We start from the raw sequence: 13,149 nt of genomic DNA, 5'->3' as shown, positions 1-13,149 counted from the left end.
GAACCTCGTTAGAACATACAGTACCTCGAAGGCCTTTTCACTATTTTGTGGGAAAAATCTGGTGGGCCTCATGAAGTTTACGATATAAAGATGTTCGTTGAAAGCAAAATCAGCAAATGGAAAATGAATTAGGTGAAATCAGGACTTTGAAATGTGAATATTGAAGGGGTGAAAACATTGTAAATGGGCGATGTTGAAACGAGGTTTGACTGTACATCTGTTTTTGTGGGTGCAGATGATCCAACTCAGAATTCTATTGCTAAAATTTGCATCTAATTTTCTCAAACATTTGCTGATTTCTTAATATTAAGATGCATAAATGACGATGACAATAATTTGATGCGCTCTGATCATATGGGGCTTTTTCTTGAAAATGTCAGCAGATGTCTTTTTATGTTGATGGTGCAAATGACCTGGTGTCATTTTGTGAATAATGATAAATCAGCATGATTAAATGTTTGTCATACAAAACTAACACCACAAAAATACTTAACTCTCCATTCCCCATGATCTCGACCAACATTGAAATAGATGGAAGTGTTATTGCTAAAAAATATATTTAATAATATTGTCAGTCACGATGACAGAACGCTAATTTGAACATTAACACGGTGTTTAGATACATGGGAAAACTGTACTGAAATAATGATTCAATTAAAATGATACACTTCAAATTATTTCACAGACAAGTCGAACAAAAAATATTAAAATATTTTACCCTAGATAAATTTAAAAACAATTGTGAGGACAAGTGTATTGTAAGTTGAATACAATGGAACTTCACTTAGGCAGTGATGCTTTGGTTTACCATTAGTTGTATGGATAGGATGGGTAAAATTAGGAGATGAGTTGTTTTAGTATGGACAGTTATGCAGATTTATTTCTCTTGATTATAATGAAAAACTACAAGGACAATCCAGTATTTACAGTAGTAATTTGCAAATATCCCATAACTAATTGTATCTCACGCTGTGTGATTGGTAGCTAGTTGTCATAAACTGAATAAAGCTTTTGTTTATAATGTACCACTCCACCCCCCCCCCCCCCCCCCCCCCCCCCCCCCGCACACGTGTGATTATTTGACTTTTTTATTTGACTTTTTATGACTTTTTATTCTTTAGTTGACATCTGTCACTGTTTCGTTTTAGTGCTCACATCTACATTCACTTTGTCTCCCTCTGACAGGCGAGCCACACGGGAATGCGCTCCTACATCTACAATAAGAACTCTGTGATTGGCTCACAGGCGGAACACTGCGGGATGCGGACGTATTTCTTCAGCGCAGACACACAGGAGGACATGAACGGCTGGATACGGGCCATGAACCAGGCGGCGCTGATGCAGCAGACTCACACCATTAAGAGGTTGGTTTCGTCTCACGGGATAGGTCTCTCCCCTCCCACTGGATGGGCTTCCATCTGTATAACTAAAGTCCTGCCCCCTTCATAAAGCATGGCAATCTGTGTGAAATGAACTGGTGTCGTTTAAAAAATAAAAAAAGAAACTGGATGCACCATTTCGATACAAGTTCTACTTACATTTGCATGACCAAAGTATATGATCTATAGTCAGCTTGTCTTCTGAGGCTTCATTTTAGCAGGTCAGGCTCTGGCCATCTGTTCAGGGCCATGATCATTTCTGAGGTGCATCTAAATAAGGACTGAAGCCCTTTGCCAGCTGGACATAAGCCCCAGTGAAGACAGGTGCTTCTGTCGTTGGTCTTCTTGCACCTCAAAACAATGTCAATTGTCCCTGTATGTATTAATCAATCAGTCAAATTTTATTTATATAGCACTTTTCACACATCACTTTTCATACATAGAAATCCAAAGTGCTGTGCTATAAAACCATCCAAAATGTAACATAAAAAGACCTTCCCCCTCCATTCTAACATACACAAAGACATAAAGTATATCCCCATAAGCACGCCATGTGCTCGCGCGCGCGCACAAACACACACACACACACACACACACACACACACACACACACACACACACACACACACACACACACACACACACACACACACACACACACACACACACACACACACACACACACACACACACATACGCACACACAGAACCTGAACCAGTTAAAAAAAACATGGCAAGGTACAGAGAAACCATATGAGGAAAAATTCACGCTGAGAGGAATGACAGCCCAAGGCCACAGGGAGCGCCACCACTACAGAGAGTCCCCATGATGAAACACTGGAGCTCGAAGATACAAAAAAAAAAAAAGAATAAGCAAGATAAAAACTTAAAAAAACAAAAAAAACAAAGCTAAAAGACAAAACAAAATAAGAAGCTAAGAACTAAAAACAGAAAGATTAGATAAAAATAGGCCTAAATTAAAAGATCAAAAGAAATAGTTTAAAAGCCAAACAAAGATAAGAAAACCTTTATTTGTCTCACAATGGAGAAATTCCCAATTTACAGCAGAAAAACCACATGGAACCAATGCAGCAATTTTAAAACTGGTGCAATGTGCTTAAATGATACAAAATCAATTATTAGCTGATTGTATTGACCAAAAAAGTCAGTTTGATCATCTATGTTTTATTTTCATAATTACCTTGCATATTTTACACGTGTCCCTGAAATTGCTGTTTTGTGTTTCTTCAAGGAGGATCAAATAAAGTAGTGCTTCGTAGCAAAATAAATAGTTACACTTATATACCATAATGTCCGTCATGTTATGTCTACATTTGGATGTTGGATGGATGCTGAGCAGCACTGTCATTGTGAAATATCATACAAAAAAAGAAAACATCTTTTTGTTGCAACTTCACGATGGGTGCGCTTGAAAATGAATGTTCAGCCAAAGTACATTCTTATTCTTGAATGACAATTTCTGCACCTCCTTTCAGAGAAATAGAGAGGCCGGAGAAAAGCATACAGCAGGCGCTTGCGCAGACCAACCATGTCAAGCAGACCACACCTCAGTCAGAAACATTTCCAAGAACGGACAGAGAGCACCCCAGTAGTGATGGTGTACGACTGGCTCTCGGAGAAGAAGGGAGGTACACGTTGGAGGTCCAAGGAAGGCCCAGGTTGTCGGATCCAAGGGAGAGACTCTCTCCAAACTCCGTGGATGTTGGCCCATTAAGGAACGGCCACCTGAGTGTCCAGCCAGGGCCTTTGCCATCGGAACAGCACAATGGAAACCTCTTGTATCAGCGAGGGGCTGACACAGAGAAACATGCACAAAGGAAGAGTACGCTGGCTCAAGTGGAGCACTGGGTTAAAGTTCAAAAGGGTGACCCGCCAAAGAGGTCAGTGGCAGTCTTCATCGTTAATTTGAATCAAAGTTGATTCCACTCAGTCAGCAGCAGGACTGAAACATAGCTAAATAATGCCCTCTAGTGGCCAACATGACATCCAGACTACAGTGTTTAGTAAGTTTACAACCCTGATTGAAGTACAACGGGTAAACATACGGTCTTTCATATTAATTCATGATTCATTTGTCTTTATTTTAGCATAAGACTACCCTAGAAGGCCACAACGTTTATGTAAAATAAATCCGATTTTTTAAATTAAAATAGAGTATAATTTATTGCAGAGGAAGATGCCCTTGAAAAAAATGCAAATGGCAATTCCAGTAATTACGATGGGAAAATAAATCACTATTGGTAAACAGGCTGTCTCTTACAGCACTTTTCTACCTCGAGTACTCAAAGCGCTTTACATTTTTAACCTCATTCACCTACTGTTGACGCAGCATCAGGAGCAACTGGGGATTTAGTATCTTGCTCAAGGACACTTCGACATGAACCACCAACCTCTGGGTTGGGAAACAACCGTGCTACCTACTAGTTTGCCACAGTTGTCCTACTTGTGTGCAGAAATGTGATGCTCTAGTGGAAAAGAATCTTACTTGTATTACAGTTGTTCTACTAGTGCGTCGAATTGTCTTTCTAGTGAGGACGAAGAGTGAACGAGTATATGGACCTTAAGCTAGCTATCAAGGATGACGAATAAATGCTGAAGCGGCCTGCCCTTGAGCTGTAGTTGAACTAATCGTTTGTCATTTGTTTCTGTCAGCGTTGCCTCTGCCGAGCACAACCTCCCTCGGCGAACTCCCCTCTTACAGCCCAAAGTCAGCACAGCAGACACGTCCTGCCAGTCACTGCCAAAGTCCCCTTGCCTCCCGTCCAGCAGCAACTCTCCCTCCTTCAACCTGCCTAGCGACTACAAGTATGCCCACGACCGACTGAGCCACTTCCGCATGTCCACGGACGAGCGCATGGCCACAAAGGAGGGGATGGTGTGGCAGCTGTATGAGTGGCAGCAGAGGCAACAGTTTCGACACGGCAGTCCCACGGCACCCGTGTACACTGGGCCCAACTTCACTGACTCCTCATCTTTCACAGTCACTGTGGAGATGCCCCGCTCCATCTCTGTGCCGCCGTCCCCTTGTGAGGTCCCGCCATCCATCTCACCGCCCTTCAAGCCGCTGTCCCCCCGTAGGCCACACACACCTTCGGGCAGACGGACAGTCATGCCGCTTGATGATTTGTCAAGTGTGGACAACACTGGAGCAACCTCCCCGGGCCACATCTTTACTCGCCTCTCACAGGTTTGTTGAGCTTTTTATTGGGGGGGGGGGGTGAGGATGGGGTGTTCGTGTGCCCAAGCCCCACCGTGTATTAAGAAAATCCATAAGTAGCTGACACGACTTCTAAAAGATTTGTTATTGCCTCTAAATTCCACAAGCTGGTGGCAAATACATTTTATCCAAACGAAACTCCCCAACTCACTTCAACATAGTTCCTTGGACCCCGAATGCCACAAGGTTATAACGAATCACTCATTTTTGTCAACACGAAGCTCCACAACTCATAGTTCCTTGGAACCCGAATGCCACAAGGTTATTACGAATCACTCACTTTTGTCGACACGAAGCTCTACAACTGACTTCAACACAGTTCTTTTCAATTGTCTTTTTTTTAATGCAACTCTTCAACTCCCTTCAACAGTCCCTTGGCAGCGAAATGCCACAATATGGTTTCTAAGCACTACATTTCTCACCACAATGCCACAAGATGGTGACAAAGTAATACTTTTTTTGAATAAATCACGTCAGCTCACTTCAGTAGTTCCTTGGCACCAAAGTGGCAGCTGCTTCACCCAATGCCTTGCCACCCCAGGTGCCACACCTGCTGGCAATATTAAATAATTACTAAATATCACGACTAAATTCAAAATTGTATTGATTCATTTGTCTTTATTTTAGCATAAGACTACCCTAGAAGGCCACAACGTTTATGTAAAATAAATCCGATTTTTTAAATTAAAATAGAGTATAATTTATTGCAGAGGAAGATGCCCTTGAAAAAAATGCAAATGGCAATTCCAGTAATTACGATGGGAAAATAAATCACTATTGGTAAACAGGCTGTCTCTTACAGCACTTTTCTACCTCGAGTACTCAAAGCGCTTTACATTTTTAACCTCATTCACCTACTGTTGACGCAGCATCAGGAGCAACTGGGGATTTAGTATCTTGCTCAAGGACACTTCGACATGAACCACCAACCTCTGGGTTGGGAAACAACCGTGCTACCTACTAGTTTGCCACAGTTGTCCTACTTGTGTGCAGAAATGTGATGCTCTAGTGGAAAAGAATCTTACTTGTATTACAGTTGTTCTACTAGTGCGTCGAATTGTCTTTCTAGTGAGGACGAAGAGTGAACGAGTATATGGACCTTAAGCTAGCTATCAAGGATGACGAATAAATGCTGAAGCGGCCTGCCCTTGAGCTGTAGTTGAACTAATCGTTTGTCATTTGTTTCTGTCAGCGTTGCCTCTGCCGAGCACAACCTCCCTCGGCGAACTCCCCTCTTACAGCCCAAAGTCAGCACAGCAGACACGTCCTGCCAGTCACTGCCAAAGTCCCCTTGCCTCCCGTCCAGCAGCAACTCTCCCTCCTTCAACCTGCCTAGCGACTACAAGTATGCCCACGACCGACTGAGCCACTTCCGCATGTCCACGGACGAGCGCATGGCCACAAAGGAGGGGATGGTGTGGCAGCTGTATGAGTGGCAGCAGAGGCAACAGTTTCGACACGGCAGTCCCACGGCACCCGTGTACACTGGGCCCAACTTCACTGACTCCTCATCTTTCACAGTCACTGTGGAGATGCCCCGCTCCATCTCTGTGCCGCCGTCCCCTTGTGAGGTCCCGCCATCCATCTCACCGCCCTTCAAGCCGCTGTCCCCCCGTAGGCCACACACACCTTCGGGCAGACGGACAGTCATGCCGCTTGATGCTTTGTCAAGTGTGGACAACACCAAGTAGCACCCTGCTCACCGAGGGGGACTTCATTTGAGGTTTTTTTTGGGGGGGTGGGGGGGGGGGATGGGGTGTTTGTGTGCCCAAGCCCCACCGTGTATTAAGAAAATCTATAAGTAGCTGACACGACTTCTAAAAGATTTGCTATTGCCTCTTAATTCCACAAGCTGCTGGCAAATACATTTTATCCAAACGAAACTCCCCAACTCACTTCAACATAGTTCCTTGGACCCCGAATGCCACAAGGTTATAACGAATCACTCATTTTTGTCAACACGAAGCTCCACAACTGACTTCAACATAGTTCGTTGGAACCCGAATGCCACAAGGTTAATACGAATCACTCACTTTTGTCGACACAAAGCTCCACTTCAACATAGTTCCTTGGAACCCGAATGCCACAAGGTTATTACGAATCACTCACTTTTGTCGACACGAAGCTCTACAACTGACTTCAACACAGTTCTTTTCAATTGTCTTCTTTTAATGCAACTCTTTAACTCCCTTCAACAGTCCCTTGGCAGCGAAATGCCACAATATGGTTTCTAAGCACTACATTTCTCACCACAATGCCACAAGCACACACCACAAGATGGTGACAAAGCAATACTTTTTTTGAATAAATCACGTCAGCTCACTTCAGTAGTTCCTTGGCACCAAAGTGCACCAAAGTGGCAGCTGCTTCACCCAATGCCTTGCCACCCCAGGTGCCACACCTGCTGGCAATATTAAATAATTACTAAATATCACGACTAAATTCAAAATTGTCTTATAAATGTTCCTAATTTTATCTCCATCGTGTGTCTAAAAATGTGTTTCAAATTTACTCCCACTCCGATCCCCCCTTCGTTCACGACAAAATGGTTGTATCCTACCGCACCAATTAAGATAATAAAATAAAAACTCAAGTGCATTTCAAGTGTGTTTAATGTGTTCAAATGGTCTGCCCGAAGACAGCTGAGATCCGCTCCAGCACGCCCGCGACTCATGTGAGGATAAGCGGTTTAGAAAATCGATGGATAGACAATTTAATTTATGAAGAAAAGCAAAATGTTTTGTATAAAGGTTACATAAAAACATACAAAAACAATAGAAAAACAATACACATTGACTGTATTTTAGTTTTCTGTGCGTTTTTTTCTAACTTTACTCAACTGATTTCACTGTCTTCTACCGTAAAAAAAAAAAAAATGCAATTGTTGTGCCACGCAGTCAAGGTGGTCCTATTAATATATTTTAATGATGATAATGATTAGAAATCATTGCCATAGTATTGAAATACGATGACATTCATCACTCAGGTCAGCGGTGTGCCGAATATGTCTGCCTGCCTCGTGATCAAATACACTAAATTTGCGTTATCACCACATGTGCTGCCATTTAGATTAGACCTGTTTTTAGATTGTCGAAAATGCCGTCTACTTTTTCTCACCAAATTGGCAAATGTGCTAATAGAACACCTAGCGACATGCAGTGCGATCTACCAAATTTACAAGCATGCTAAACTAAACTTGTACCACCCGAAATTTTACGCCGAGCACAGTCTACATTCTATGTCTGAATTTGTCAGTTACATCGGTGTTAAAGCAGCTCCGTGTGCCATGAGGCGCAATGTGGTCCCAAACACGATTAAATAGACTCCGCCCAGCAACAAAATGAAATTACGTGCAGGTGCCTGTCTACCAAAATATGGCCCCTCGACTCAATGCAACATATACCCTTAGCATAAAATGCAGTAAGAAGGTGACAAAGCACTACTTTTGACTACTGTATATGAAGCTCTTCAGCCCACTTTAACATCGTTCGTTGGTATCAAGACACAGTCTACATTCTATGTCTGAATTTGTCAGTTACCTCGGGGTTAAAGCAGCTCCCTGTGCCGTGAGGCGCAATGTGGTCCCAAACACGATTAAAGAGACTCCCCCCAGCAACAAAATGAAATTACGTGCAGGCGCCTGTCTACCAAAATATGGCCCCTCGACTCAATGCAACATATACCCTTAGTATAAAATGCATTAAGAAGGTGACAAAGCACTACTTTTGACTACTGCATATGAAGCTCTTCAGCTCACTTTAACATCGTTCCTTGGTATCAAGCTATCACAATGTTGCATCAAAGAGCACCATTTGTCTTAATGAGGCCTCACTGAATAAATGTAATTCATCGGGACAAAGATGGAAGCAAAGCACTACTTTTATCTACATGAAGTTACTCATCTCATTTCACAATAATTTTATTCATAGTTTCGTTTTTATTTTTTTTGCAGAACGCATATTCCACAAAGACAATATTAATCAGAATGCTGTGTCTAGACAAGTGGGACTGCATTGGAACATATTATCCATCCATCCATTATCCAAACCGCTTGTCCTCAGGATGGTGTAAAGACATTTTTTGGCTTGACTCCCCCTTTAAGATGTAAATAGCAAGGATATCAAAGTCGTTATGAACATCAGGACAAACATCAAGAGGCCGATTTGTGCGTTCAAAGTTTTACACCGTCAACTCCACAGGTGGTTGGAGCCTGAGCTCCTCTGTGATTCCAGCCACACATTTCTGCAGTCAAAAGGCGCACCCATTATCCACGCCCTGCAAAAACATCCCCAGCCACGTTGCCTGACACACACACACACACACACACACACACACACACACACACACACACACACACACACACACACGCAGGCACGCACGCATGCCTCACATTTGACCCCTTATACCCACGTGATCTGCCTCCGTAGTGTTTGAGACTTAATTATAGGCACGTTTTTACAATATGGATGAACGGCAATGTATTTTCAAAACAAAGACGACCACAGTGACCATGCGAGGGAGCGGATGTGTGTGAGAACGGCAAGCAGTTGAACTTAAGTTGTGGTGCACCCAGCATCTTTAAGGCTAAGGAGGCTGTGGTAATCGCGATGTGTTTGCTCCCAGTGGAATATCATGAAGAGAGATGATTTATTAGCATCTAATCCAATGTGCCCAGGGCTCGCGAGCACCCTAGAAACATCTCTACTCTATCTCAAACATCAGCAGCACTCTTTCTTCTCATCCTGCATTTAAATAAAAAACCTATTATACAGCAAAAAATAGTGGCTTGGGAATCTCAGAGGGAAAGACTCACAGTGCTTCTCTTGCTGGTAGCAAACAAATGTTATTTTAAGAAAGCAGGTTTGCTGTAATTTATGTGGAGTTAATTAAATCTCTTGTTTGTGTCCTTTTAAGGCTAGATATGGTGGGCCTGCCTGCTTTTCACTAATTCTGTGCGTGAAGCAAAAACGTCACATTTTTTTTCCAAGCCCTCTGGCGTCAGGAAAGTCAGGGCACACCTTGTTTCCAATATGAAGAAAAATAAAAGTGCTGTGTAGTCATATTTGTTTGTGAGCAACGTTTTGAACTTTAATTAGACATTCTGTTTGATTTAACACGATGTGAGCTACGGTTAACACGTGGATGCGTTCACTTCCTCCGCAGACCTCCCAAATGGCGAGACGGTCGATGCCAGCTATGGGCTACATCACACATACCGTCAGCGCACCCAGCCTGCATGGCAAAACGGTATGCATCCCCTTCCATTACACTTTATTGATTCACTATAAGTTAAGGAAATGTTGTGATTGGACACATGGTCCCGAGATGATGTAAATCAGCGATCATGCATTCACATGTCACCTTTCTACAGTTGGTGAGCCCTCTGCCACACTCCCTCAGGAACCTTCAACGACACAATGCTTTTTTTTTTTAAATTCACCAATGACAAGTTTAGACTCTGCATCTCTCTACAAGTTGTTGAGCGTTTTTAACTTATTGTAGGGGTGGACAAGTTAGGCGCCGCTCTGTTCTTTGAGCTGACCCACCGAGCGTTTACATTATCAAGTGTCCCCACCTTTTGGGCCCTTTCAATATTACCGCCGCTCATGTTAAGTCACTAGTAACTGCTGGCTCCCTCTGTGTTGTAAACCCGGGTGTGGCTCCAGCCCGAGGAGCTGACTCTGCTCCTCATTCAGCTGCGGCGGCACCAGGCCAAGATGGCTGGCGTGCAAAGCCCCGCCGCTTCTGCGGCTGGTGGTGTGGGCGCGTTGGCTCATCTGCGACATCAGCAGCACAACGGCCTCCTAGGCCCCAGCTTGCAGGTCAGGGGTCTCACACTTACTTAAACCTCCTTAACATCGCAGCCCCGGTGGTGCATCGTGACCCCTCCACCCCTCTCCCGACCCAGCCGATCCTGAACATTCCTTCCCAGTCATTCATAGGCAGTCAGTTACCTTGGACTTCATTGCACAAACCAGTGTGCAGATTCGACACACACTAGCTGACATTGAAAGCATGTTGCTTGTTGTTTCCACTTGCATTTATACTAATGGCTGCATAAAGTACAGTCATGCCTGTGTTTCTCATTTTGATTCAGCAATCATTGCGCCGTGTAAGAGAGTGAAGCTGCAGTGGTGCTGCGCAAAGACAACGCCACTCTTGGTCCTGCTCTGTGTGACTGCACTGTCCTGCTCATACTTGATGACTTGATTTCAATTTGGCTTAAAAAAAGTGAACTCTAATGGACCTTTTCATGATGATGTCACACATATTTCCAGATGGCAAACACTCCGATGGCATCAATTTCAAACAAACCCTGCTAGGCTCTTTGAGGTTGAATGACGATGAAAACAGCGAATGGCTTGGACGATGAGATTTTAGCCTTCTTCCAATGGCTACCGTAATTTATGAGTACATTTCAACAGGGTGATTCCAAAATAAATGTTGTGGAAATTCAGTCATAGTTAACATGCTCAGTTAGGGACTGGCTTTTCTGTTGCTCGGATTGATGGCACAGGCTCAACTTTTGATTCTAAAATGGAAAGCACACGTACGTCTACTAGCAGACTTGCCATTTCTATTTAGCCAAATTACTCCATGACAATCCATCCAAAGATTTCAAATACAAATTGTGGAAAATGTCTTCCACAAATGTGATGATGGAGGTTTGGTTCCCAGCCTGTGCCTTTGAGGTGTCTACTATATTACAAGGCAATCTCTCGTTATCTTTCCTATACACTTATTTACAACAACCACATGATTTAGCTTCCTCACCAACAGATTTGAATTTTTTTTTCAAAAAATTGACACAAACCAAAATCTTTAGGGGTATATCTGGTAGCCTGATCCAAAACACAACAAATTTTCACTTTAGATCAGCAGCAGTCAATCCAGCCAAAAGCACCCAAACATTAAATGAAATGTATTATTATTATTATGAAAAGGTCCATTGAGAGCAACTCAATTCAAGCCGATAAAGCTTTGCAGCTTCATTTCAAGTGATGTATCTCTTCACTGCTCATTTAAAGGCTGACGATACTTACATACAACTGAAGAAGGACCTGGAGTATCTCGATCTGAAGGTGGGCCCCCCATGAAATCCAATGTCACCCTCTCCTTTTTTTCTTCCTATTTGTCTCCCTTTTGTGTTCTACCATCCCACTCCATCTCTCGTAGAATTCTTGTAGAATTAGAAAGCATGCCTATCATGTCTTAATTTTTGTCAGTTTCTTTATTCAATGTGTGTGTTTGTGTGATGGCAAAAGTACAGCATAGTGACTTCACTGGCTTCCTTATTTTCTATAATGCAATGCTGCATGTTTGGACCCATGCTAAAATAAATAACTAAATAAATAATAATAATTATAATTATTCTTATTATTAGTACCACTACTACTTCTACTATTGTTATTGTGACAAAAATTTTAAAAAGAGGGCCAGTTTGGAATCACCATAAAAAAAAAAATAATTGAGATATGTTTATTTGCATCCGTGATTTTTAAAAATATGTTAACCAATGTTATCAAACCAAAAAGTGTTTTTAACCAAAAATGTGATGTCAGGCCTCTGAACTGAATCAAAAGGTGAAAACCGCGAGGTAGGATTTTACAACATTCTTCTTAAAACTACAAATGAATTCTCATCATATTACAATTGTATCCTCACAGCATTTCATCTTTATTGATGTGAAAAATGTTACAACAGCGTTTCCATCATGACATTTCTTGAAAAAGATGACTGTATTCATACAAATCTACAGATTTATTCTCACATGATTTTATTTTATAGCATTACAACTTGATTCTGCTCTATTTCATGAAAATTCCTTTTTTTTTTTTTTTTTGGCTTACTGCGGCATGCTGCATCCAGACGTCTGATTTTGTAAAAACCCGCCAGCATCTCTGAGCAGTTTCTACACACTGTACTTGAAATCCACCACAGTGCATCCGGAACTGACGGCAGTCCATGGAATACCTCACAGGCGTTTTTGTCATGCTCTTCATTTCCTATTTCAAAACAGATCCAAAGTCATGAGCCGCTGATTGTTTCAGTTCACAGCGGCTTTGAAAACGCCACTCTAACTTTTGGATGCTGTTGCAATGTAAGGAACGTGTTGTTTCAGAGACAAACCGCTTTGGAATCAAATCCGGTGGAAATTTGGGTTATGCAACCGGGTACTTTGAGCCAATCATGCCCTGTCAAAAATTGACATGATGGGGAGGTGATGATTAAGAAAAAAGGCTACTTTGACTTTTGGGCATGCTCTGAAGCAATGTTTGTTGTCGCGTGTACTGTCGCCTTTTGTTTTGCTTTTGAAGGAATTGGTGATGGGATGGTGGACAAATCTATCGATGCATATTTTTGGTGGTGAACAGAGTTAACTTTCACTGTGATTGCTTGAGAATTTAATAGGACATTCTTGATCCGATTCATTTTGTTATTTCAACATCTATTCCTGAGCCTCCTGTGATTTTCTCTGAGAAAAAAAAAGTTTATGATTAAAAAATATATATTCATGAAATCCTGCCAAAT

General features: G+C 42.3%; 1 protein-coding gene across 1 annotated transcript in view; it reads left to right on the top strand.

Annotated features, from left to right (window-relative positions):
* The window catches only part of plekha7b (pleckstrin homology domain containing, family A member 7b), an 81,462-nt gene that overhangs the window by 47,269 nt on the left and 21,044 nt on the right, over positions 1-13,149 (top strand). The window contains exons 9-14 of the mRNA XM_019886901.1: positions 1,186-1,364; positions 2,876-3,280; positions 4,053-4,587; positions 9,781-9,864; positions 10,284-10,439; positions 11,646-11,699. Of these exons, the coding sequence (XP_019742460.1) occupies positions 1,186-1,364; positions 2,876-3,280; positions 4,053-4,587; positions 9,781-9,864; positions 10,284-10,439; positions 11,646-11,699 (1,413 nt within the window). The remainder of the gene's footprint in view (positions 1-1,185; positions 1,365-2,875; positions 3,281-4,052; positions 4,588-9,780; positions 9,865-10,283; positions 10,440-11,645; positions 11,700-13,149) is intronic.

This window comes from Hippocampus comes, unplaced genomic scaffold (assembly GCF_001891065.2).
Source record: "Hippocampus comes isolate QL1 unplaced genomic scaffold, H_comes_QL1_v1.1 scaffold261, whole genome shotgun sequence".
NCBI classification, from domain to species: Eukaryota; Metazoa; Chordata; class Actinopteri; order Syngnathiformes; family Syngnathidae; genus Hippocampus; species Hippocampus comes.
This window is presented reverse-complemented; position numbering and strand designations above follow the sequence as displayed.